Raw genomic sequence first — 26,598 nt, forward strand, 5'->3', positions numbered from 1 at the left:
ATCTTCATGAGCAGTCTGTATTATAATTTGTGTATAAAATGTTTGTCATAAGAGCATTTATAAGGATTATATGTTACCTAGTGCGAGGACAACCATTGCATCCTGCTTATCCATGGAGGGTCTTATTCATCATGGCCGTTTTTTCGATCTTAAAGACAAACGCACAGATTCGGTATTCAGTTCCAGAGGAAATGAAGAAAGGATCTCTTATCGGGAATATAGCTCATGATCTTGGTCTGGATGTTCAAAGACTGCGCTCGGGTCGAGCTCGTATCGTGTCTGGCGACAGCACCGAGTATGTAGAGCTCAAAACAGACAAAGGGATTTTGGTTGTAAAGGAGAGAATTGACCGAGAGCAGCTTTGCGCTGAAACCACTCCGTGCAGCTTCACGTTTGAAATAATACTCGATAATCCAGTGCAACTACATCATATTATGGTGGAAATATTGGATGTAAATGATCACTCGCCAACTTTCCTTAATGATTTAATTAATTTTGAAATAAGCGAGTCAGCTGCCCCTGGAGCTCGTTTCCAAGTGGGAAGCGCAGTTGATCCTGATGTTGGCGTGAATGGTATTCAAAATTATGTCATATCACAGAATGATAATTTTATTTTAAAACAACATGTACGAGAAGGTGGTGTGAAATATGCAGAAATGGTGCTTCAGAAACCTCTAGATAGAGAACAGCATCCACGACTGTCCCTCATTCTCACAGCGGTCGACGGAGGAAACCCTCAAAAATCAGGTAACGTTAAAATAGAGGTCACTGTATTAGATGCAAATGACAACGCACCAGTATTTAACCAGTCCATATACAAGGCAACAATTAAAGAAAATGCACCTAAAGGAACTTATATAACAACTGTTAATGCGAGTGATGCAGATTCCGGGTCAAATAGTTTAATCTCGTATAGCTTTATGAACACGAAAATTGTCAGCGAGATTTTTGAGTTGGATGAAAGCACTGGTGTGATAAAATTAAATGGGGTTCTTGACTACGAAAAAGCAAAGAAATACGAAATTGATATCGAAGCAAAAGACGAAGGTGGTTTAGGCGACTCTGCAAAAGTCATTGTTGATTTAATTGATGTAAATGACAATGCGCCAGTGATCAGTGTCATGTCATTTTTCACCCCAGTAAGCGAGGATGCACCTGTTAGCAACACTATTGCAATTTTCAATGTCAAAGATGTAGATGCAGGAGACAATGGTCACGTTGAATGTACTATTGATAAAAGTTCTCCATTTAAACTACAGTCTTCACTGCGGAATTATTACACTTTAGTCACTGATGCGGCTTTAGATCGTGAGCGTGTGGCAGAATATAATATAACTATTACAGCAACAGATTCAGGATCTCCTGCGCTTTCCAGTCAAAAAACTTTGAATTTGAAAGTATCAGATGTTAATGACAATCCACCCAGGTTTCAAAAGAGTGTTTACACTGCATTTATTACAGAAAACAATTCGCCAGGTCTGTCCATATTTACTCTGAGCGCTAAAGATGATGACTGGAACCAGAACGCTCGTATTTCATATCTTCTAGAAGATACTTCAGTGGGTGGATCCCCTGTTTCCTCTTTTATATCAGTAAATGCTGACAGTGGAGTGGTTCACGCACTGCGCGGTTTTGACTATGAGCAAATGAAAAGTGTTCAAGTTTGCGTAAAAGCACAAGATGGAGGCTCTCCGCCCCTCAGCACTAATGTGACTTTGGATATTATAATCCAAGACCAGAATGACAACGCTCCTCAGGTTCTGTATCCAGTACAGACTGGCGCTTCAGTGGTGGCTGAGATTGTGCCTCGTGCTGCAGATGTTGGATATCTGGTCACTAAAGTGGTGGCTGTTGATGTGGACTCTGGTCAGAATGCCTGGCTCTCCTATAAACTGCAGAAAGCTGCAGACAAAGCGCTGTTTGAAGTGGGTTTACAGAATGGAGAAATAAGAACTGTGCGACAAGTGACTGATAAAGATGCTGTCAAACAAAAACTCACTGTTGTTGTGGAGGATAACGGACAGCCCTCTCGCTCAGCTGTGGTCTCCATTAACGTGGCAGTGGCTGACAGCTTTCCTGAAGTGTTGTCAGAGTTTACAGATTTTACGCATGAGAAACAATATAACGACAGCTTAACTTTTTATTTAGTTCTGGCTCTGGCCGCCATTTCTTTCCTATTCATCACTTGTGTGGTTGTGATAATATCAGTTAAAATCTACAGATGGAGACAATCTCGCTTCCTCTATCAGTCCAATCTGCCTGTTATTCCGTACTATCCACCGCATTACGCAGACACAGGAGTCACTGGAACTCTGCCTCACGGCTATAATTATGAAGTGTGCATGACGACTGACTCGAGGAAGAGTGACTGTAAGTTTTCCACACTCGGGGGTCAGAGTGTTTTAGTGGTGGACCCGAGTTTTACTCAGACGACTCAGCGCGCAATGAAGGAAAATCGTTTTTGTAAAGATCCCGAAGACAGTGCCGAAACGGTAAGACTGCATACTATCAAATAAGACTTATGGTATAGCAAGTCTATAATAATAAATTACATGCAACAAATGTAAGTTTAGCAGTATTAGACACCATTTGCTTCATTAATTTGATTTAAATTAAGGTTTAGTTTGTTAAATGTAATGTGTTACTTCTTATATATTAATTATTCAAATCTTTACAGCATGTATTAAATGTTCACACAAAATATATACTTGCAAAAATGCCGTTGTTAATTCAGTCTTAATTCACAATTGTTGCAAAATTTTTGTTAAACATATATTTGTACATAATGAATTTAATTTAATAAAAGTCATAAATATTTTTCTTTGTTAGTTTCGACTTCTAAAGCATTAACCGATGTTAAACATTTGGGTTTTTAATAAAATGTTTTAGCTTTAAATCATTTCGCCAATTATCTGCAGATAAGTTGATTTGTAACACTGCTATTTAAGTTTTTATTTTTTGTAGGATCGTTTGTTTTTTTCTCCACATGGTAGGAAAGTATGCATAATATTTTTGGTAGCACATCAGTTTAAGTATAAATTCCCACTATTAATTACTGCATTATTACCTGCGTAATTTTAAGAAATTAACTATTTATTAGTACTTATAAAGTATGCTATTTTTATATTCCCAATTTATATTCCCTACAGTACCTATACACTTTTTATCTACATTGTTTATTGATATTTTGTCCAATAGATTATGATGGAATTCAGTTTTAGTTCAGGAACATTTCATAGCTTTTATTATTGCCGTTTCTCGTTCTTAACTCTAAGGGCCGCTGTTGATCTGTAAAACAAAAATGCACGTAAGTTACAGCCTGTGGTTGGTGGAACTGTGATGATGCTGGTTAGGATATTGTGGAGGAGACTAGAGAGAGTCGATGAAGGAAGACTGTCATTGACTAACAGGATTCATTTGTGGATATTTCGATTACTAAACATCACCAACACTGTATTCCTAAATTTTTATCTTTAAAGATGTTTGTGACAACATTTTATGGGATGATTTTAGGTTTTCAATCGCGAAGACAATCACTGTGTCGTGTTTATCCATGGAGGGTCTTATTCATCATGGCCGTTTTTTCAATCCTAAAGACAAACGCACAGATTCGGTATTCAGTTCCAGAGGAAATGAAGAAAGGATCTCTTATCGGGAATATAGCTCATGATCTTGGTCTGGATGTTCAAAGACTGCGCTCGGGTTTAGCTCGTATCGTGTCTGGCGACAGCACCGAGTATGTAGAGCTCAAAACAGACAAAGGGATTTTGGTTGTAAAGGACAGAATTGACCGAGAGCAGCTTTGCGCTGAAACCACTCCGTGCAGCTTCACGTTTGAAGTTATACTTGATAATCCAATGGAGCTACATCATGTTACAGTGGAAATATTGGATGTGAACGATCATTCGCCAACATTTGCCAGAAGTGATATTAATCTTGAAATCAGCGAATCGGCCGCCCCCGGTGCTCGTTTTTTACTGGGAAGCGCAGATGATCCTGATGTAGGTGTAAATGCTCTGCAAAATTATGTTATGTCAAACAACAACAATTTTGTCCTGAAACAGCACTCGCGCCCTGATGGAGTTAAATATGCTGAAATGGTGCTTCAGAAACCTCTAGACAGAGAACAGCATCCTCGACTGTCTCTCATTCTTACTGCGGTCGATGGAGGAAACCCTCAAAAGTCTGGTAACATGAAAATAGAGGTCACTGTATTAGATGTAAATGACAACGCGCCTGTATTTAACCAGTCAATATATAGGGCAATAATAGCGGAAAATGCACCAAAAGGAACCTATATTACAACTGTTAATGCAAGTGATGCAGACAGTGGCTCAAATAGTTTTATCTCATATAGTTTTGCTAATTTGAAAGGTAACATCAATTATGTTTTTGAAATAGATGAAAAAACTGGGGTTTTAACATTAAGTGGGGTTCTTGACTACGAAAAAGCAAAGAAATACGAAATTGGTATAGAAGCCAAAGATCAGGGAGGTTTGGGTGACTCAGCAAAAGTTGTAGTTGAAGTAATTGATGTTAATGATAATGCGCCAGTGATTAGTGTCATGTCATTTTCAAGCCCAGTTACAGAAGATGCAACTGTTGGCACTACCATCGCTATTTTCAGTGTTAAGGATGTAGATGCAGGAGACAATGGTCACGTTGAATGTACTATTGGTAGAAATTCTCCTTTTAAACTACAGTCTTCACTGCGGAATTATTACACTTTAGTCACTGATGCGGCTTTAGATCGTGAGCGTGTGGCAGAATATAATATTACAATCACCGCTACAGATTCAGGATCTCCTGCGCTTTCCAGTCAGAAAACTTTGAATCTGAAAGTATCAGATGTAAATGACAATCCACCCAGGTTTCAAAAGAGTGTTTACACTGCATTTATTACAGAAAACAATTCACCGGGTTTGTCCATATTTACTCTAAGCGCTAAAGATGATGACTGGAACCAGAACGCTCGTATTTCATATCTTCTAGAAGATACTTCAGTGGGTGGATCCCCTGTTTCCTCTTTTATATCAGTAAATGCTGACAGTGGAGTGGTTCACGCTCTGCGCGGCTTCGACTACGAGCAAATGAAAAGTGTTCACGTTTGTGTGAAAGCACAAGATGGAGGCTCTCCGCCCCTCAGCACTAATGTGTCTTTGGATATTATAATCCAAGACCAGAATGACAACGCTCCTCAGGTTCTGTATCCAGTACAGACTGGCGCTTCAGTGGTGGCTGAGATTGTGCCTCGTGCTGCAGATATTGGATATCTGGTCACAAAAGTAGTGGCTGTTGATGTGGACTCTGGTCAGAATGCCTGGCTCTCCTATAAACTCCAGAAAGCTCCAGACAGAGCGCTGTTTGAAGTGGGTTTACAGAATGGAGAAATAAGAACTGTGCGACAAGTCACTGATAAAGATGCTGTCAAACAAAAACTCACTGTTGTTGTGGAGGATAACGGACAGCCCTCTCGCTCAGCTGTGGTCTCCATTAACGTGGCTGTGGCTGACAGCTTTCCTGAAGTGCTGTCAGAGTTCACAGACTTTACGCATGAGAAACAATATAACGACAGCTTAACTTTTTATTTAGTTCTGGCTCTGGCCGCTGTTTCTTTCCTATTCATCACTTGTGTGGTTGTGATAATATCAGTTAAAATCTACAGATGGAGACAATCTCGCTTCCTCTATCAGTCCAATCTGCCTGTTATTCCGTACTATCCACCGCATTACGCAGACACCGGAGTCACTGGAACTCTGCCGCACGGCTATAATTATGAAGTGTGCATGACGACTGACTCGAGGAAAAGTGACTGTAAGTTTTCTACACTCGGGGGTCAGAGTGTTTTAGTGGTGGACCCGAGTTTCAGTCAGACAATGCAGCGCGCAATGAAGGAAAATGACTTTACGGAAGAAAACGTCCATTCGGAACTGGTAAGGTGACACCCTCTTAAATATAGTTTGCAGCATGTTTTTAGTTTCTTGTTCTCTGGTGGTCTATTTTAACGAAAATTTTAAAGTCATAGCAAATGTGCGAGAAGTTACTCCCTTAAAACGGATGTATGAAGTACTCGGATACATTTCAGCACCACTGGACAGCGCCAAAAACAGTGCTTCCCTCATTTTAAATTCAGTGAATTAAAGCTGCATAATAGGTGCATTATAATAATAACAACAATAATAATACTTTTATTATTGTTATTATTATTATTATTATTATTATTATTATTATTATTATTATAATTAATAATGTAATATTATTATTATTATTTTTATTTTTATTATTATTATTATTATATTGTTGTTAATATTTCTTAATGATAATAATAATAATAACAACAGCGTTTTATTTCAGCTGATTCATTTTTATCAAAATCACTTAAAATGAAAGAACATTTGCTGGGAATTCGAACTATTATTTTTTGGATTGTTTGTTTGTTTGTTTGACCTAACAATGTGCCCCCGTAATTGAAAATGTCAGTGATGTGTAGAGCAAACATACCCCGCTTGTTTATATGTTTGTTTAGCCGACCTTTAGTTAGAAAATATCTCTAATGTTCTGCTCTCCTCTGAGTTGTCCCAAACGCAATGCAGTTTTTAGTAAAGGCTCAAAGGGACGCTGTTGACCAACGCAGCGCAGTCTACCTTTATTTCTATCTCAAAATCCAGTGATGTCAGAGAATATAGAGAAAGAAAGCCTGGATGACTCGAAACGAAAATTTGGTCTGATATGCTTAAGATAATTTTTCGTCTAACAGACGATTTCGTAGTGGGATCAGACTTTTACTTGTAAGGTCCTTATTTTCTGTATACTGATCGATTATTTAAGGTTAGCTCAGCAAAGGAAAAAATTGCCTTCTTTGTAATGTGGCACGGTGCGGTGTTTTTTATGATTCTGTCTCGATACGCGGTGAAAGGGCAGATCAGCTACTCCATCCCAGAAGAAATACCAAAAGGATCAATTGTTGAAAATAATTCTCAGGGTTTGGGTTTGGATTTAAAAAGACTGAATTCAGGGAAGGCGCGGATATTTGCGGGAGACAACAGAAGATTAGTCGGATTGAATAAGGAGAAGGGGATACTTCTCACAGAGGAGAAAATCGACCGCGAGGCTCTTTGTGCAAAAACGACTCCTTGCGCTTCACATCTGCAGCTGATTTTGGAAAACCCAATGCAAAAGTATGATGTCACAGTGGAAATCATCGATATAAACGATAATGCTCCGAGTTTTCCAAAAGGTGAAATTAGATTTGAAATAAGTGTAATATAGGGTTCGAGTATTTTGCGTGACTCACTCTCAAAGTAAATAAAATAAATCACCGGAGACGGCTTGTGAAACGTGACCTGTCTTTACTTCTTTTCACCAGTCAGCGCTTACAAAATGTAACAACCAACCTGGCATTCAGCCAATCAGAATATACAAAGATGAAGATCCAAGTAAATCTAACATTTCGAACAGTAACGCAGATTCCACACTTTAACTACCATCTATCTGAACATATTTTTAATCTTACATTTCTTTTTCCACCCACTTAAGAAACGTCCTCGTTTCTTTAGAGTTACAAAATTAAAGAAAAACAGAAGAAAAGAAAAAGAAAGAAACTACCTGTTAAAGTAGCTTTTTAGAGTCCCTTATGTCAAAAGATAATCTCTTAAATATCCAGGTAGTTTAACTGGACGCCGGCCTAGACATGTCATTGGAGCTGAACTTGAACTCTGATTAGGTGTGGACGTAACACTGGCTTGGTCCACTGAGGAAGAAGGCACTTGAAGAGGAAGGGGTGCCTGTGGGAGGATTTGGTCTTCTGACGTTAAGTTAGGTGTGCACCGTGCATATTGTGGTGGTTTGAAAGGTAACGCACCTGATAGAGCGGTCAAGGATGGGGAAGGATACGAAGCAGAGAGGGTAGTTTGCTGCGGTTTTTGAGGAACTGGTGCACAATATGGTCTCAGTCGGTTGTAATGAACAATTTGACATTTTTCTGGATCATCCAGAAGATAGTGGATTTTGTATGTGACACCCACATCCCTCTCTGACTCCAAACATTCCACAATTTCAAAGGGTCCTTTCCAGTGAGGTGTAAGTTTCTGTCTTACTGTGGTTGGGTCATGCAGCCAAACAAGATCTCCCTCCTGATATGGGGTAAAATTCAGATTCCTATCATAATGTCGCTTCTGTTAATGATAGGCATGTTCACTGTTTTGGGCAACAGCTGTAAATACATCTTCAAGTTTACTGATCATATCTACAGCATACTCAGGGACTGACTTGGTTGGAGATTGCGGTGAACTCTTTGGCAACAGTAAATTAGCTGGCAATCTGGCTTCCCGACCATGTGTCAGGAAAAAGGGAGTAAAGCCGGTCGATGAATGGGGACTGGTATTATATGCTAATGCTACCTGTCTGAGATAATCATCCCATTCTCCTTGCTGTTGCTGCAAAATCTTCGTCAACAGGTCAATAAGAGTTCTATTGAAACGCTCAACCATACCATCGCATTGTGGATGGTAGGGGCTAGTCCTGGTCTTCTGAATGCCCACCAGTTGACAGAGATTTTGAATTAGCTCAGATTCAAATTGTCGCCCTTGATCTGTGTGTAAGACCTCTGGAATTCCATGTTCACAGACAAAATTTTCAAACAGACACTTTGCCACTGTGGTAGCCCTCTGGTCAGAAATAGCATAAAGATTAACATATTTCGAAAAATAGTCTTGCACAACAAGAACATATCGATTTCCGCGACTTGTAACAGGAAGTTCAAGAATGTCCGCAGCCACTTTCTGAAAAGGTGCAGTTGCTGTTATTGTTTTCATAGGTGCTTTTTGACGAGGAATTGGGGTGCATCGGGCATCACAAGGAACGCATTTCTTACACCACTTATATATGTCCCGGGACATGAAAGGCCAGAAGCAGAGCTGTTGTGCCTGTTTCACAACTTTTTCTGCTGACAGATGTCCAGCAATGGGATTGCCGTGGAGAGATTGAAGGACTTGTTTCCTTAAAGTTTGAGGTACAATGACCTGACAAGTCACAGACTTCGTACTTGAATTGACGATTTCTCGACAGAGAAGACCATTATGTAGCGTGAGCCTTGTGAATTCTTTCCAGAAAATCCTCTCCTCCTGTGACCGTTTGCTTATCTTTCTGTATGGTGGCCTTAACCCCTTTAGTTTCCAACTTATTACTTCCTTTAAAACTGGATCCTGTTTTTGGTGCTCTATAAAACTTGATTCAGAAGTAGCCAGTTGTAGCATAAGAGATGGAGTTCTCTCCATCTCTTGATTCACACAGGCAGATAAGGTTGGTGAAACATGGGTTATACTGACTGATGGACCCAAGACTTTGGATCCCTGTGCAGCAGATAAGTAACCACTGTCAGATTTAGATACTGGAGAGCCAACATTAGCCTCACCTGAAGACGAGGCTGGGATTTCCATAGCTGAATCCGATGCTTGACGACGTGATAGGGCGTCAGCATTTGCATGTTTTAGTCTTTTTCGGTGTATGACCGTCCATTCAAATGGATCCAATTCAAGGGCCCAGCGGGCTCTTCTCCCAGTGCGATCGCTGTCAATTGGTATTTTCCTTAACCCCATGAGAGGTTTGTGGTCCGTAATGATGAAGAAATGCTGCTTATACAGATAGTGGCGGAAATGTCTCACAGCCCACACAATGGCCCAGAGTTCCCCATCATACGTGGACCACTTCCTTTCAGCTTTTGTGAGGACATGACTGGCATATGCGATCACTGTTTCTTGAGTCCCCTTTTCCTGGGCTAAAACAGCTACAAATAGCAGATGCAGAGGCATCTGTGTACAGAAGAAACGGTTGATGAAAATCTGGGAAAGAAACAATAGGTGGGTGAGATAGGGCATGTTTCAAATAGGTAAATGCCTCATTACATTCAGCTGTCCAACTGAATCTAGCATTTTTTTCTGTCAATTTATGGAGAGGGACTGCATGCTGAGCAAAATCTTTTATAAATTTCCTATAGTAAGAGCATAATCCCAAAAATGACCTCACTTCAGTAGGTGAGCGTGGTACAGGCCAATCTTGGACACTCTGAACATTCCTTGGATCAGGTTTTATCCCGTCTTTAGATACAATGTGGCCCAAGAACTGAACCTCCCTTTTGGCAAGAGAGCATTTGGAGGGATTGAGTTTTAACCCACAGGACTTGAATCTGGTGAACACTTCCTCCAATTGCTGGAGGTGATCATTAAATGTCTTACTGAAAATAAGGACATTGTCCAAATACACCAAGCATGTTTTCCATGGCAGACCTCGAAGCACCATTTCCATCAACCTTTGAAAGGTTGCTGGAGCATTTGTCAAACCCATCGGCATAACTTTAAAATGGTACAGCCCATCACCTGTGGTGAATGCGGTTTTTTCACGATCTTCTTTTGCCAGTTCCACTTGCCAATAACCATGCTGAAGGTCTATTGTGGAGAACCAAGCAGATCCTGACAAAGCGTCCAAAGCATCATCAACTCTAGGTAGAGGATGAGAGTCTTTCACGGTTACTGAATTTAACTTCCTGTAATCTAAGCAAAATCGCCATGTTCCATCCCTTTTACGCACCAACACTACAGGCGCTGCCCATGGGCTATAGCTTTCTTCAATGACATCTGCTTTTAAAAGTTTTGTCACCTGTTGCTGTATTTCTTGTCTTTGTTCAGGAGTAACACGGTAAGGCCTTTGTTTGATTGTCAGGGCTTCCCCCGTCCGAATTCGATGTTTAATCATGCCTGTTCTCTCTCTGTCATCAGAATCCTTACTAAAAATATCACAGTACTTAGTCAACAGCTCTGTTAGGGATTCAACTTGGGATGTCGACAGATCTGAATTATCAATGGATACAGAGGGGGTAGCGGCCGAAGGATCAGATAGAATATTACAACATTCTCCCTCCAAAACTGTTGAGTCAAGAGCAGAAAGAAATTGAAACTCACCCAGGTGCTGGCCTGCATGATTTCGATGTCTTCCTCTGTGGTATTCAAAACCCGTACTGTAGTCAGACCCTTTTGAACCTCGCTGAGGGTGTGTGCAACAGCCACATTACTAGCCGTGTTGGGTTCCAGGACACCTGTGTAGGCTGTTGGCACAGGAGAAACAGCTGTTGCTCCCGCAACACATGCTGTGATAACCGTTTCACTCCATGGCGGTAGTTTGGTAGATGCAAGCACAGAAACATTACAACAGGCTGCAGCTTCATGACCTGTAGAGAGCAAGGGAAGCTCAAAATTCCATAAGGACATTTTCTCATTTGTCACATCAATCAGAGCATGATGCTTTTGTAAGAAGTCCCAGCCCAAAATAATAGGATGGTGTGCACCCCTAACAACCTGGAAATCATGCTGCAGTAACTCTGTGCCAAGTCTCATGCCCAAAACTAAAACTCCTAGTGTCCAGACATTGTCCAGTGACAGAGCGTGCAAGCACCATGGAAGTTTTTATGGGGCGTTTTCTCAACATGGGATGAGAATTTCGAAAGTATTCCCCAACAATAGAAATAGTAGAGCCAGTGTCCACTGGAGCAGAGACCTCAACTCCTTCCACAATTGCCAAAATATTAGCTGACACTTTGTTGGGACTTTGTATGTGCTCATAGTTTTTACTAACTGTAAAATCGGTGTGAGGCAGGGAGGTTGAAGCTGATGTTTGCCCCTCAACATCAGCTAGTGGAAGTTTCCCTGTTGTTTGTATGGGTGTTGGCTGTCAGGGGACTGAAAGCGTACAACGCGTCGGCTCTGGGGGCTCTCATCTCTACTCCACCGACGAACTGGGCTAGGGCTGCGAGTCCGTCTATATTCGTCATTACGATACCTGCGGTCTGAAAAGTTTGAAGCCCTTTCTGATGAGTAATAAGGTCTAACTTTGTCACCTCCCCATGAGTTGTCACTGTCCCCTGTCATTGTGCGATGCCAATCAGTTGACACATCCTTTCGCCAGCTCTTAGATGAATGAGCATTATCAGACTGATGTTGTGGATTATGATATGTTGGTGAAGGGCTACGTGTCACTCTAGGCTGTTGCTTTACTGAAGGAATTTTGTTTCTCTCCCAGAACTCCAAACAGTGTGTAAGATGAGCATTTTTCTCTTGTAGCTGGCGTACATCATTTTTCAGTTCATTCACAGTTATTGTTAATTGCTCCACAGCCTGAAGTAACTTTCCCTCAGTATGATGAGACTGCACAGCGGCCACTTGATTTTGGTTTTGTGTAGACTGAGTTGACCCTGCATGAAGTTGCATAGCTGCACGGGCCCGTTCACAGCGACATGCAACTATAAGGGCTTGATCCATATCTGTTGCACCTTGTTCATGAATTTTTGCTTGCAAAGCTGGGTCCAATCCAGCCACAAAACGTCTAAACTTTTCACCTTCCTGGGCAATAATATCATAGTCAGGAAAAGCCTGTAGGACAAGACGAGTAATATCAGCGCTGAATACTTCTAAACTTTCACCAATTTTCCGAGGGCGAGCATTCACATGAGTTTGGAAATATGGCAATGACTGTTGAAGCCCAAAAACATGCTTTAGTCTCTCTGTCACTGTGTTGTAGTTAGTCTTTACAGGAGTTGGAAGGCTGTCCCAATACAAAAAGGCAGCATCAGATAGCCGTGTTGGCAACACGGATGATAACATGTTCATCAAATCTGTTCCTTGTGGTGTAATTGCTCTAACAGCCACTTCAAAACGACGAGCCCAACTAGAAAATGATTCAGTGCCATCCCCTTTAAATGCAGCCGGAAGTTCAATGTGTAAATTGCCTGCCACAAAAGGTGCCAGTGGCTGCTGGTTTACGCTGCCACTAGCACTGGATGAACTAGAGGATGAATTGGCAGAAGAGCTGGCAGCAGCAGACTCAGTCTCAGACATACTTTCTGTTCATTTGTTTGTATCTCACCCTTGTGTGGCAAGTCGTGTGGTTGTTCTTCCGAATATTTACACAATTATCACTTCATAAATCCGGTGACACAATCGGAGAGCAAAGTCCAAATGGTGCCAATTTCGCGGCAGTCAAGTTAATAAAACTCCGCGAAAAGCGCCAAAAATGCAAAAATAACCCAGCTGCCACCAAATGTAATATAGGGTTCGAGTATTTTGCGTGACTCACTCTCAAAGTAAATAAAATAAATCACCGGAGACGGCTTGTGAAACGTGACCTGTCTTTACTTCTTTTCACCAGTCAGCGCTTACAAAATGTAACAACCAACCTGGCATTCAGCCAATCAGAATGTACAAAGATGAAGATCCAAGTAAATCTAACATTTCGAACAGTAACGCAGATTCCACACTTTAACTACCATCTATCTGAACATATTTTTAATCTTACATAAGCGAGACGGCTGTGACCGGAGCAAGATTCATGCTGGAAAACCCGATTGATTTGGATGTTGGAACTAATAGTCACCTTAGTTATTCACTGAAACCGACAGATAATTTTATATGAAGTTCGCAAGGTCAAACGGATGGTGACAGAAACATGGAAATGGTATTACAAAAGGCTCTAGACCGTGAAAACAAAGAAAAGCTATCATTGATGTTAACAGCAGTAGACGGAGGAGAGCCTTCGTTGACAAGCACTGTACGTATACATGTTACTGTGCTCGATGCAAATGACAATCCCCCAGTGTTCAGCCAAAGGGTTTACAAAGCTACTTTTGCTGAAATTACACCAAAAGATACCGTGATTGCGTCAGTCAGCGCTTCTGATGCAGATGAAGGTTCGAATGCGATTATTACATATTACATGTCGAGCACTGGAGATGTAAATGATTTGTTTACGGTTGATACACGGAGCGGGGACATACGTTTAAAGGGCTCAGCTGACTTCGAAAAGGCAAGTCGATATCAGTTTAACATACAAGCACGCGACCAAGGAGGACTGTCTGATTCATGTAAAGTAATTATTGATCTCACTGATATAAACGATAACAAACCAATAATAAGCATTGTATCGATGTCAAATTCCATATCCGAGCAGTCTAGGCCTGGCACCGTTGTTGCAATGTTAAATGTAAATGATTTTGATTCAGGAATGAATGGCCGGGTTCACTGCTACCGAAATGACAATATTCCGTTTACTATTGCCTCTTCCAGTAGTTTTTTTAGCTTACAAACGGAGCAAGAATTGGACAGAGAGAAAGAAGCCGAGTATAATATCAGTGTGATATGTAGTGATGAGGGAGTGCCTGCGCTCTCCAGCAGTGTCTCCCTCCGTGTGCAGATATCAGATGTGAATGATAATGCTCCTGTCTTTGAGAAAAGTAACTATGAGGCCTTTGTCGTGGAGAACAACACTCCTGGTCTCTCTATATTTACAGTCAAAGCCAGTGATGCTGACTGGAATTAGAATGCTCGTGTTTCTTATATTCTTGAAGACAGCACTGTTAATGGAGTCTCGATCTCATCATATGTGTCAGTGCACCCTGACAGCGGACTGATTACAGCTGTGCGCTCTTTTGACTATGAGACACTGAAAGATTTCCACTTCCGCGTAAAAGCGCAGGACGGAGGCTCTCCTCCGCTCAGTAGTAACGTGACAGTGAAAGTTACTGTTCAAGACCATAATGACAACGCTCCTCAGGTTTTGTATCCAGTACAGACTGGCGCTTCAGTGGTGGCTGAGATTGTGCCTCGTGCTGCAGATGTTGGATATCTGGTCACTAAAGTGGTGGCTGTTGATGTGGACTCTGGTCAGAATGCTTGGCTCTCCTATAAACTGCAGAAAGCAGACAGAGCGCTGTTTGAAGTGGGTTTACAGAATGGAGAAATAAGAACTGTGCGACAAGTCACTGATAAAGATGCTGTCAAACAAAAACTCACTGTTGTTGTGGAGGATAACGGACAGCCCTCTCGCTCAGCTGTGGTCTCCATTAACGTGGCTGTGGCTGACAGCTTTCCTGAAGTGCTGTCAGAGTTCACAGACTTTACGCATGAGAAACAATATAATGACAGCTTAACTTTTTATTTAGTTCTCGCACTGGCCGCTGTTTCTTTCCTATTCATCACTTGTGTGGTTGTGATAATATCAGTTAAAATCTACAGATGGAGACAATCTCGCTTCCTCTATCAGTCCAATCTGCCTGTTATTCCGTACTATCCACCACATTACGCAGACACAGGAGTCACTGGAACTCTGCCGCACGGCTATAATTATGAAGTGTGCATGACGACTGACTCGAGGAAGAGTGACTGCAAGTTTTCTACTCTTGGCAGACAGAATGTTTTAGTGGTGGACCCGAGTTTCACTGAGACGATGCAGCACACGATCAAAAAAAAATGTTCCATCGATGGGCTCAGGATCACTGAATCGGTAAGAAATCTCATGCGGTTTTACCATCACCATCAGCTGTACTAGAGGAGAAATAAGAACATATGAATGACTGAGGTGATTGGTTTCCATGTGCTACTAATTTGCAAAACGCAGAATAGTCGCGGATTGCACTATACTGTTGGATTCGCCTCATTCTCTTATTCCATTTTGTCTCATTGAGAAAGATTTCGAGATTTTCAACATGAATTTCGGTAAGTCTGTTTTACTGATGTGTTGTTCTCTGCCATTGTTGTATATCTGGCAATCCATCATATAATACGATTGAAGGCTGTTAACCTGCCATAGGTTCTTTTCTATTCACTTGTTTGCTTGGGAAATGCAGTGAAACTCATTTACTCGTTTTACTTTAGTTTTAAATCTGGATAAATTCCGTAAATAATCATCATTGTTGTCTTAGCCTTACGTTTGAAGTATATGAAAAAATAGAGTATCCTTGACTTAAATGTTTACAATATTCTGGTCACAAGATTAGTTAATTAACTAAAAAAGTTAATTAACACATCGCAGTTTATAAAGGACATGAGAAAAATGCAGTATCGTTTGTATGTATACTATAAACCGGCAAAATTTCTAAATATGGTCAAGTGAATTCCAGGCAAATGGAAAACATAAAGTAATCATAAAAATATAAGGTCACGTTTTGACACATTTCAGCGACACTTATGCTTAACAGCGACTCGTTGGATGATGGGCTTCTCGCCTACTAAAAGGCATATGGTGTTATTCATTAGTTGTGTTGTATTTAGTCCATGCGTTAGAATTTTGTTCCAACTACCAAAAGAGTGTGTGTGTGTGTGTGTGCGTGCGTGCGTGCGTGCGTGCGTGTGTGTGTGTGCGCGCGCGCGCTGCGCAGTATTTTTTATTCAGTTAACTCTAGGTTCAGGATCATCACAAATACAGGTAAGACTTTATTTTGATGGCCCCTTTTGCACATTTTGTTGACTAACTACGTCTACTTATTATGTTGATACAGCACTTTCAACAGACATTTAACCGACTATAAGAAACTTTTCAAGTACATGTCAACTTACACTAACACTAAACCTAACCACAACCTAACAGTCTACTTATAATCTAATGAAAATTAGTTGGCAACTGAATGTAATGTAACTTAAATTCAACAAAATGCGTAAAAGGGACCATCAATATACAGTGATACCCAAATATACAACGACATATTTAATTTGCAGTCAGTCAGATTTTAAAATGTTAGTTTCTAAAAAAATTGATTTCATGTTTATGTTGTCAGTTTGATGTAGTTCTTGTTTTATACACATAGGGCCGCTGTTTGTCGACGAACAGCGGAGAAAGCTTTTATTTCACATACCCACCCAACCATCAGATAATGCAGTATAGGCTATTCGAAGACACAGAAAACAGAGCTTTCATTTCTTTATTTCCCTACACGGTTTTTCAACTCAACGCTAGCTGGCTTGTGCGAGTTTATGTCTGCATTTGGAATATCATATTTGAAGAATTCACGGATTAGGTGTTGCTGTTTTTAAACGCCGTATGAAGACAATGCTTGATGCAATGATACAGCACTCGGTGCTGATTTTGACTCTTCTGGTTTACATAGCGCGAGGACAGGTCAGTTACTCCATTCCAGAAGAAATGGCAAAAGGATCGATGGTTGGAAACATCGCGCAGGATTTGGGTTTGGATTTACAACGACTGAAGTCTGGAAAAGCACGAATTTTTTCAAGAGACAGCACAGAATACATCGAACTGAACAGAAACACGGGATTGCTGCTCATCAAAGAGAAAATGGATCGCGAGTCTCTTTGTGCAAAAACAACACCGTGTGCTTTACACCTTCAAATGATTTTGGATAACCCGATGGAATTATACACAATAACGGTGGAAATCACTGATATAAATGATAACGCTCCAAATTTCCAGAAAAGAGACTTTAAATTTGAGATCAGCGAATCGGCGATGATAGGAGCTCGTTTTATGCTCGGGAAAGCTTTTGATCCGGATGTAGGAACAAATTCACTTCAAAGCTACTCGCTCAAACCGACAGATAAATTCCAGCTTGAATTGCAAAGTCAAGCAGATGGTAGTAAAAACGTCGAGATGATTTTACAAAAAGCACTTGACAGAGAAATGCAAAGCTCGTTTACTCTGCTGTTAGAAGCGTTTGATGGAGGCGACCCAGTGCTCTCTGGTACTGTACAGATACATATTGCTGTATTAGATATTAATGATAACGCGCCTGTATTTATGCAGAAGGAATATAAAGCAACAGCAACAGAAGAGGCACCAAAAGGTAGCATATTAACAGTCGTGAGCGCAACTGATACAGATGAAGGATCCAACAGTGAAGTAACGTACTACATATCGGACACAATGGACAGTGTTATGGCCGATATGTTTCTTGTTAACGAACAAACTGGAGAACTGATATTAAATGGTCACTTTGACTATGAAAAAGTGAGCCACTATGAACTTACGATTCATGCAAAAGATCAAGGAGGGCTCTCTAACGCATGCAAAGTAATTATTGATGTGCTGGATGTCAATGATAATTCACCAAGTATCAATATTCTGTCTAGTTCCCATTCAGTATCCGAAGGATCCAAATTTGGTACTGTAATAGCAATGCTAAATGTTGATGATCTTGATTCAGGTGCAAGTGGTCAGGTTCAGTGTGTGATGAGTGAGGAAATCCCTTTTGTTATTAAGTCTCAATCTAGCAATTTCTTCAGCTTGCAAACAGAGCAGGAGCTGGACAGAGAACGAGAAACTGAGTATAATATCAGTGTGATATGTAGTGATGAGGGAGTGCCTTCGCTCTCCAGTAGCGTCTCTCTTACTGTGCAGATATCAGATGTGAATGATAATCCTCCTGTCTTTGAGAAGAGTAACTATGAGGCCTTTGTGATGGAGAATAACACACCTGGTCTCTCTATATTCACAGTCAAAGCCAGTGATGCTGACTGGAATCAGAATGCTCGTGTTTCTTATATTCTAGAAGACAGCACTGTTAGTGGAGTCTCGATCTCATCATATGTGTCAGTGCACCCTGACAGCGGACTGATTACAGCTGTGCGCTCTTTTGATTATGAGACACTGAAAGATTTCAACTTCCGCGTAAAAGCGCAGGACGGAGGCTCTCCTCCGCTCAGTAGTAACGTCACAGTGAAAGTTACTGTTCAAGACCAGAATGACAACGCTCCTCAGGTTCTGTATCCAGTACAGACTGGCGCTTCAGTGGTGGCTGAGATTGTGCCTCGTGCTGCAGATGTTGGATATCTGGTCACTAAAGTGGTGGCTGTTGATGTGGACTCTGGTCAGAATGCTTGGCTCTCCTATAAACTGCAGAAAGCTCCAGACAGAGCGCTGTTTGAAGTGGGTTTACAGAATGGAGAAATAAGAACTGTGCGACAAGTCACTGATAAAGATGCTGTCAAACAAAAACTCACTGTTGTTGTGGAGGATAACGGACAGCCCTCTCGCTCAGCTGTGGTCTCCATTAACGTGGCTGTGGCTGACAGCTTTCCTGAAGTGCTGTCAGAGTTCACAGATTTTACGCATGAGAAACAATATAATGACAGCTTAACTTTTTATTTAGTTCTCGCACTGGCCGCTGTTTCTTTCCTATTTATCACTTGTGTGGTTGTGATAATATCCGTTAAAATCTACAGATGGAGACAATCTCGCTTCCTCTATCAGTCCAATCTGCCTATTATTCCGTACTATCCACCGCATTACGCAGACACAGGAGTCACTGGAACTCTGCCGCACGGCTATAATTATGAAGTGTGCATGACGACTGACTCGAGGAAGAGTGACTGTAAGTTTTCTACTCTTGGCGGACAGAATGTTTTAGTGGTGGATCCGAGTTTCGCAGAAACTATGAAGCACACAATAAGGAAAAATAGTTCCATTGACGATCTGCAGTCTACAGAATCGGTAAGAAATGAATGGCTAAATTATTTTTGTTAATATTATTACATCTTATTTATTTATTTGTACTTTTTTATTGTTTTGTTGTTGCCATGAAATAAACTCTGTGTATAGCTAAATTTTGTCGTAGACCACAAGCAAATTAGCTTAGAGTATTGACTCATCACATTTTTCATTTAGTCTTAGGTTTTAGTTCCTACATGGATCAGCTTCTGCAAAAGTCAAAGTAAAAAAAAAAAAAAAAAAAACTTTTCGACTGATTCCTGTTGTGTCCTTATTACTAGTCAAACTATAAAAACATTGTAACGTTTACTAAGGTTTAAATTCCTATAACTTAACTTAAAAGGAAACGATTTCTTTTTCTCATAGCTATTCGTTGTGCTTAACGGTCATGCAATTTATTCCAGCAAGGAGTTTAGTGTAGCAGTTGCATAGGCTAATATGCTATAAGACTCAATAGAAGTGTTTTTTTTTTCTTGGCAATGTATTTAAAATGTATTTTACGCAAATGAGAAAATACTGATATATATATATATATATATATATATATATATATATATATATATATATATATATATATATATATATATATATATATATATATATTTTTTTTTTTTTTTTTTTTTTTACCGTCAAACTGCATTTCGACACATTTCAGCACCCCTTTGCTGAACAGCGCCTTCTATGAGTCCGTCTCTTAACAGAGATGGGGGGCTTATGTGCTGTAGCCTACTTAGAATTACAATTTCCTAAAAATGTCCCTGGTTTACTTTTCGCGTTTTCTTTTCAACTACTAAATAGCCATTAATCTAATTACTGTGGATTTCTTATATCTCGACTCATCTGGTTGATATGCTTATAAACAACACATAGTTAAAAACTCTCATCAGAAAAAAAAATATATAAACTGTATATGCAATTTCTAATTTACACTCAGAGGGCCGCTGTTCGCTGACAAACATCGAAGAAACTGTACAGTGAACAGACCCACCTCAAGCTTATCACAGAGAAAAGGGGAAAAAAACTACCGCATCGGACATTGTATCTCTTTGGTTTTGCTGTATAACGTCCGCCGTCGTTGACAGAAATTTCAAATCAACACGTCACATTTTATTGAATCAGAAGATAAACTGATAGATTAACGTGTTTTATGGTCATCGGTACAAAGAAGACAATGGTTGATGCAATCATACAGCACTCGGTGCTGATTTTGACTCTTCTGGTTTACATAGCGCGAGGACAGGTCAGTTACTCCATTCCAGAAGAAATGGCCAAAGGATCGATGGTTGGAAATATCGCACAGGATTTGGGCTTGGATTTGCAGCGATTAAAATCAGGAAAAGCGCGACTATATACAAGAGACAGCACAGAATACATCGAACTGAACAGAAACACGGGATTGCTGCTTATCAAAGAAAAAATGGATCGCGAGTCTCTTTGTGCAAAAACAACACCGTGTGCTTTACACCTTCAAATGATTTTGGATAACCCGATGGAATTCTACACGATAACAGTCGAAATCACTGATATAAACGATAACGCTCCCAGTTTCCAGAAAAGGGATTTTATATTTGAGATCAGCGAATCGGCGCTTGCAGGAGCTGGTTTTATGCTCGGAGGAGCTTTTGATCCGGATGTAGGAACAAACGATCTTCAAAGCTACACTCTGAAACCAACTGATAAGTTCCGACTTGAATTACACAATCAGGCAGATGGTAGTAAAAACGTAGAGATGGTTTTACAAAAACCACTTGATAGAGAAACGCAAAGCTCGTTTGTTTTGTTGTTAGAAGCATTTGATGGCGGCGACCCAGTGCTCTCTGGTACGGCGCATATACATATTACTGTATTAGATATCAACGACAATGGGCCTGTTTTCTCGCAAAAGGAATATAAAGCCACCATAGCAGAAAACGCAACAAAAGGTACCATGTTAACAGCTGTGAGCGCGTCTGATGCAGATGAAGGGTCCAATAGTGTAGTGAGGTATTACATATCAGACACAATGAAGAAAAATGTGGCTGAAATGTTTTTTATTAATGAAAAAAGTGGCGAATTATTATTAAACGGTCATATTGACTATGAAAATGTGAGACATTACGAACTTAATATTCAGGCCAAGGATCAAGGAGGACTCTCTAACGCATGCAAAATCATTATTGAAGTACTGGATGTTAATGATAATTCGCCTAGTATCAATATTGTGTCAAATTCCAATTCTTTATCTGAAGGCTCGATGCCTGGTACAGTTGTTGCAATGCTAAATGTTGATGATCGCGATTCAGCTGCAAACGGCCAGGTTCAGTGCACCTTGAGTGGTAACGTTCCATTTACAATTACATCTCAGTCTAGCAGTTTCTTTAGCTTACAAACAGAACAGGAACTTGACAGAGAGAGAGAAGCTGAATATAACATCAGTGTGATATGTAGTGATGAGGGAGTGCCTGCGCTCACCAGCAGTGTCACTTTCCGTGTGCAGATATCAGATGTGAATGATAATGCTCCTGTCTTTGAGAAAAGTAACTATGAGGCCTTTGTCGTGGAGAATAACACACCTGGTCTCTCTATATTTACAGTCAAAGCCAGTGATGCTGACTGGAATCAGAATGCTCGTGTTTCTTATATTCTTGAAGACAGCATTGTTAATGGAGTCTCGGTCTCATCATATGTGTCAGTGCACCCTGACAGCGGACTGATTACAGCTGTGCGCTCTTTTGACTATGAGACACTGAAAGATTTCCACCTCCGCGTAAAAGCGCAGGACGGAGGCTCTCCTCCGCTCAGTAGTAACGTGACAGTGAAAATTACTGTTCAAGACCAGAATGACAACGCTCCTCAGGTTCTGTATCCAGTACAGACTGGGGCTTCAGTGGTGGCTGAGATTGTGCCTCGTGCTGCAGATGTTGGATATCTGGTCACTAAAGTGGTGGCTGTTGATGTGGACTCTGGTCAGAATGCCTGGCTCTCCTATAAACTGCAGAAAGCTCCAGACAGAGCGCTGTTTGAAGTGGGTTTACAGAATGGAGAAATAAGAACTGTGCGACAAGTGACTGATAAAGATGCTGTCAAACAAAAACTCACTGTTGTTGTGGAGGATAACGGACAGCCCTCTCGCTCAGCTGTGGTCTCCATTAACGTGGCTGTGGCTGACAGCTTTCCTGAAGTTTTGTCGGAGTTCACAGACTTTACGCATGAGAAACAATATAACGACAGCTTAACTTTTTATTTAGTTCTGGCTCTGGCCGCTGTTTCTTTCCTATTCATCACTTGTGTGGTTGTGATAATATCAGTTAAAATCTACAGATGGAGACAATCTCGCTTCCTCTATCAGTCCAATCTGCCTGTTATTCCGTACTATCCACCGCATTACGCAGACACAGGAGTCACTGGAACTCTGCCGCACGGCTATAATTATGAAGTGTGCATGACGACTGACTCGAGGAAGAGTGACTGTAGGTTTTCTACACTCGGGGGTCAGAGTGTTTTAGTGGTGGACCCGAGTTTCAGCGAGACCAAGCAGTACACAATAAAGAAAAATAACTCCTTCGACGGTCTAGAGTCTACAGAATCGGTAAGACACTTTTTTATTTTATATATTTTTTTTTTGGCTAGAGGTTCATCTATAAATATCTATTTTAACCAAATAGAGAAATTAACGGTCAGTGAAAAGTTACTGTTCAAGACCAGAATGACAACGCTCCTCAGGTTCTGTATCCAGTACAGATTTGGCCTTGACCGAATAAGTGACTGATATGTTGGAGTGCTGTACATCGATTAACATAAAATGAGAAAAAAAGAAGAAAAAAAGAAGACAAGATAAAAAATAGTCTCGTACTTAGTGTAGTCTGAGTGTAGAGCACTTTAAGTTTTGCGCAAAAAAGTACGTCGTAAAAAGGCAGCATATAAAAATAAATCAGCCAATACAGCATGAGAATTTGCTATACTTTGACATTGTTCAGCACCACTTGCGCTGAACAGCGCCTTGTTGAATGAAGATGAGTTTTTTTTTTTATTCCCATTGTGTGTTGTACTGGGTGGATTGATTATGTTTTTTTTTCTCACAATTTGACATTTTCAACTGGAATTAACTTTGTTAGTTAGTGAGTTTCTTTGTGATGTTTTTACATCAAACCAGTTTTAATTAGTAAAGCACCTGAAAGCAAAATATGACACTGATCACATGATGATTACTGGTAATGTTTGCAGTGATAGCCAAAGAAAAGAATATTCCTTTATAATATGCGGTTTGTGTTTTGATATGTAGTACCATAGATATACTCAGAGAGCCGCTGTTCGTCAACATACTGCAGAGAAACGTTTTATATCACCCACCCATCCGAAGGATAACATAAAATACTGAAGAATCGGGCAACAAAAGCTGCTACGACACTTTCATTCATCGCTCACCGTCGTACAGTTAATATCTGCATTTGGAATTTCATAAATTTAAAGGACTTTATTTTAATTTTCACCATCAAAGCAGTTGAAATAATGCTCGATGCAAAGGTGCTGCACTGGGTCCTTTTGTTTACTCTTCTGGTTCACATAGCGCGAGGACAGGTCAGTTACCCCATTCCAGAAGAAATGGCAAAAGGATCAATGGTTGGAAACATCGCACAGGATTTGGGCTTGGATTTAAAGCGATTGAAATCAGGAAAAGCTCGAATATTTACTAGCGACAGCACGGAATACATCGAACTGAACAGAAACACGGGATTGCTGCTCATCAAAGAGAAAATGGATCGCGAGTCTCTTTGTGGAAAAACAACACCGTGTGCTTTACACCTTCAAATGATTTTGGATAACCCAATGGAATTCTACACAATAGCAGTCGAAATCACTGATATAAACGATAACGCTCCCAGTTTCCAGAAAAAGGACTTCAGATTTGAGATCAGTGAATCGTCGCTGGTTGGGGCTGGATTTATGCTCGGGAAAGCTTTTGATCCAGATGTAGGAACAAATTCACTTCAAAGCTACACGCTCAAACCGACTGATACGTTCCGTCTCGAGTTGCACAGTCAAGCAGACGGTAGTAAAAACGTCGAAATGGTTTTACAAAGACCATTAGATAGAGAGACGCAAAGCTCATTTACATTGCTGTTAGAAGCGTTTGATGGAGGCAATCCAGTGCGTTCAGGTACTGTTCAGATACATATTACAGTATTAGATAATAATGATAATGCTCCAGTTTTTACCCAAAAAGAATATAAAACCACTATAGCGGAAAATGCACCAAAAGGTACCATATTAACAGTCGTGAGCGCGTCAGATGCAGATGAAGGGTCGAACGGTGTAGTGACGTACTACATATCGGACACAATGGACAGTAACGTGGTCGAAATATTTATTATCAATGAACAAACTGGTGAACTAATATTAAACGGGCATGTTGACTTTGAGAAGCTAAACCATTATGAGCTGAACGTTCAGGCAAAAGATCAAGGAGGACTCTCTAACACATGCAAAGTAATTATTGATGTGCTGGATGATAATGATAATTCGCCTAGTATTAAAATTGTGTCTAACTCTAATGCCATATCTGAGCAGTCAGAGGCTGGTACTGTTGTTGCGATTCTAAATGTTGATGATCGTGATTCGGATGCAAACGGCCAAGTTAAGTGCACATTGAGTGGTAACATTCCTTTTACAATAACATATCAGTCAAGTAGTTTCTTTAGCTTGCAAACAGAAAATGAAATGGACAGAGAGAAAGAAATTGAGTATAATATCAATGTAATATGTAGTGATGAGGGAGTGCCTGCGCTCTCCAGCAGTGTCACTCTTCGTGTGCAGATATCAGATGTGAATGATAATGCTCCTGTCTTTGAGAAGAGTAACTATGAGGCCTTTGTCGTGGAGAATAACACACCTGGTCTCTCTATATTTACAGTCAAAGCCAGTGATGCTGACTGGAATCAGAATGCTCGTGTTTCTTATATTCTAGAAGACAGCACTGTTAATGGAGTCTCGATCTCATCATATGTGTCAGTGCACCCTGACAGCGGACTGATTATAGCTGTGCGCTCTTTTGACTATGAGACACTGAAAGATTTCCACTTCCGCGTAAAAGCGCAGGACGGAGGCTCTCCTCCGCTCAGTAGTAACGTGACAGTGAAAGTTACTGTTCAAGACCAGAATGACAACGCTCCTCAGGTTCTGTATCCAGTACAGACTGGCGCTTCAGTGGTGGCTGAGATTGTGCCTCGTGCTGCAGATGTTGGATATCTGGTCACTAAAGTGGTGGCTGTTGATGTGGACTCTGGTCAGAATGCCTGGCTCTCCTATAAACTCCAGAAAGCTCCAGACAGAGCGCTGTTTGAAGTGGGTTTACAGAATGGAGAAATAAGAACTGTGCGACAAGTCACTGATAAAGATGCTGTCAAACAAAAACTCACTGTTGTTGTGGAGGATAACGGACAGCCCTCTCGCTCAGCTGTGGTCTCCATTAACGTGGCTGTGGCTGACAGCTTTCCTGAAGTTTTGTCGGAGTTCACAGACTTTACGCATGAGAAACAATATAACGACAGCTTAACTTTTTATTTAGTTCTCGCACTGGCCGCTGTTTCTTTCCTATTCATCACTTGTGTGGTTGTGATAATATCAGTTAAAATCTACAGATGGAGACAATCTCGCTTCCTCTATCAGTCCAATCTGCCTGTTATTCCGTACTATCCACCGCATTACGCAGACACAGGAGTCACTGGAACTCTGCCGCACGGCTATAATTATGAAGTGTGCATGACGACTGACTCGAGGAAGAGTGACTGTAAGTTTTCTACACTCGGAGGTCAGAGTGTTTTAGTGGTGGACCCCAGTTTTACTGAGACGATGCAGCACACGATCAAGAAAAGTAATACTTCAGAAAGTGAATACTCAACATCGGTAAGAACCATATTTATACTTTACAAAACAAATACAGACACAGAAAATACTTGATTCAATGAGATAGTTTTATTTAAATAAATTTTAGAATTAGAAGTTGTATTAAAATATATAATATTCTTATAAAAATAGCAAATGAAGAAACAAGGGCCACACTTTTTATGGTCCGTTTGTTAAATTAAGTTACATTGCATCTATGCCAATTAATTTTCATTTGTTTATAGGTAGACTGTTAGGTGGGGTTAGGTTTAGCGTTACTGTAAATTGACATGTATTTGCAAAGTTTCTTCTAGTCAGTTAAATGTCTGTTGAAGGAGCAACATCAGCAGATATTAAGCAGACAGTCTACTAATACTGAAATGGACAATAAAGGGTTATCGAAACAAGTACATATTAATTGTTTAAAACGTTTTTGGATTTAAAAATAACTTTAACAATATAACATAATAATTTACA

The 26,598-nt window shown here is 40.4% G+C and overlaps 14 protein-coding genes, 1 non-coding gene and 1 pseudogene across 38 annotated transcripts in view; 15 read left to right on the forward strand and 1 right to left on the reverse strand.

Moving 5' to 3' along the window:
- The window catches only part of fbxw11b (F-box and WD repeat domain containing 11b), a 649,789-nt gene that overhangs the window by 245,481 nt on the left and 377,710 nt on the right, over window positions 1-26,598 (forward strand). The gene's annotated exons all lie outside the window — the stretch shown is intronic.
- The window catches only part of LOC141376356 (uncharacterized), a 273,156-nt gene that overhangs the window by 135,083 nt on the left and 111,475 nt on the right, over window positions 1-26,598 (reverse strand). The window lies entirely within an intron of this gene.
- The window catches only part of pcdh1g1 (protocadherin 1 gamma 1), a 152,400-nt gene that overhangs the window by 35,017 nt on the left and 90,785 nt on the right, over window positions 1-26,598 (forward strand). The gene's annotated exons all lie outside the window — the stretch shown is intronic.
- pcdh1g2 (protocadherin 1 gamma 2) overlaps window positions 1-26,598 on the forward strand; it is a 146,558-nt gene that overhangs the window by 29,175 nt on the left and 90,785 nt on the right. The window lies entirely within an intron of this gene.
- Window positions 1-26,598, forward strand: part of pcdh1g3 (protocadherin 1 gamma 3) — a 142,753-nt gene that overhangs the window by 25,370 nt on the left and 90,785 nt on the right. The window lies entirely within an intron of this gene.
- The window catches only part of pcdh1g4 (protocadherin 1 gamma 4), a 134,672-nt gene that overhangs the window by 17,289 nt on the left and 90,785 nt on the right, over window positions 1-26,598 (forward strand). The window lies entirely within an intron of this gene.
- pcdh1g5 (protocadherin 1 gamma 5) overlaps window positions 1-26,598 on the forward strand; it is a 131,517-nt gene that overhangs the window by 14,134 nt on the left and 90,785 nt on the right. The gene's annotated exons all lie outside the window — the stretch shown is intronic.
- pcdh1g6 (protocadherin 1 gamma 6) overlaps window positions 1-26,598 on the forward strand; it is a 128,334-nt gene that overhangs the window by 10,951 nt on the left and 90,785 nt on the right. The gene's annotated exons all lie outside the window — the stretch shown is intronic.
- pcdh1g7 (protocadherin 1 gamma 7) overlaps window positions 1-26,598 on the forward strand; it is a 124,388-nt gene that overhangs the window by 7,005 nt on the left and 90,785 nt on the right. The gene's annotated exons all lie outside the window — the stretch shown is intronic.
- The window catches only part of pcdh1g8 (protocadherin 1 gamma 8), a 120,975-nt gene that overhangs the window by 3,592 nt on the left and 90,785 nt on the right, over window positions 1-26,598 (forward strand). The window lies entirely within an intron of this gene.
- pcdh1g9 (protocadherin 1 gamma 9) overlaps window positions 39-26,598 on the forward strand; it is a 117,345-nt gene continuing 90,785 nt past the window's right edge. Inside the window, exon 1 of the mRNA NM_001443966.1 lies at window positions 39-2,408. Coding sequence (NP_001430895.1) covers window positions 39-2,408 — 2,370 coding nt within the window. The remainder of the gene's footprint in view (window positions 2,409-26,598) is intronic.
- The window catches only part of pcdh1g10 (protocadherin 1 gamma 10), a 113,904-nt gene continuing 90,785 nt past the window's right edge, over window positions 3,480-26,598 (forward strand). Inside the window, exon 1 of the mRNA NM_001024110.2 lies at window positions 3,480-5,933. Within this exon, the coding sequence (NP_001019281.2) occupies window positions 3,480-5,933 (2,454 nt within the window). The remainder of the gene's footprint in view (window positions 5,934-26,598) is intronic.
- Window positions 6,850-26,598, forward strand: part of pcdh1g11 (protocadherin 1 gamma 11) — a 110,534-nt pseudogene continuing 90,785 nt past the window's right edge. The window contains exons 1-2 of the transcript NR_201342.1: window positions 6,850-7,254; window positions 13,342-13,848. The product of NR_201342.1 is annotated as a protocadherin 1 gamma 11 (transcript). The remainder of the gene's footprint in view (window positions 7,255-13,341; window positions 13,849-26,598) is intronic.
- pcdh1g12 (protocadherin 1 gamma 12) overlaps window positions 16,858-26,598 on the forward strand; it is a 100,526-nt gene continuing 90,785 nt past the window's right edge. Inside the window, exon 1 of the mRNA NM_001020778.5 lies at window positions 16,858-19,263. Within this exon, the coding sequence (NP_001018614.5) occupies window positions 16,858-19,263 (2,406 nt within the window). The remainder of the gene's footprint in view (window positions 19,264-26,598) is intronic.
- pcdh1g13 (protocadherin 1 gamma 13) overlaps window positions 20,408-26,598 on the forward strand; it is a 96,976-nt gene continuing 90,785 nt past the window's right edge. The window contains exon 1 of the mRNA NM_001024112.2: window positions 20,408-22,828. Within this exon, the coding sequence (NP_001019283.2) occupies window positions 20,408-22,828 (2,421 nt within the window). The remainder of the gene's footprint in view (window positions 22,829-26,598) is intronic.
- The window catches only part of pcdh1g14 (protocadherin 1 gamma 14), a 93,635-nt gene continuing 90,785 nt past the window's right edge, over window positions 23,749-26,598 (forward strand). The window contains exon 1 of the mRNA NM_001024113.2: window positions 23,749-26,142. Coding sequence (NP_001019284.2) covers window positions 23,749-26,142 — 2,394 coding nt within the window. The remainder of the gene's footprint in view (window positions 26,143-26,598) is intronic.

Source organism: Danio rerio, chromosome 10, assembly GCF_052040795.2.
Source record: "Danio rerio strain M-AB ecotype USA chromosome 10, GRCz13ab, whole genome shotgun sequence".
Lineage (NCBI taxonomy): Eukaryota > Metazoa > Chordata > Actinopteri > Cypriniformes > Danionidae > Danio > Danio rerio.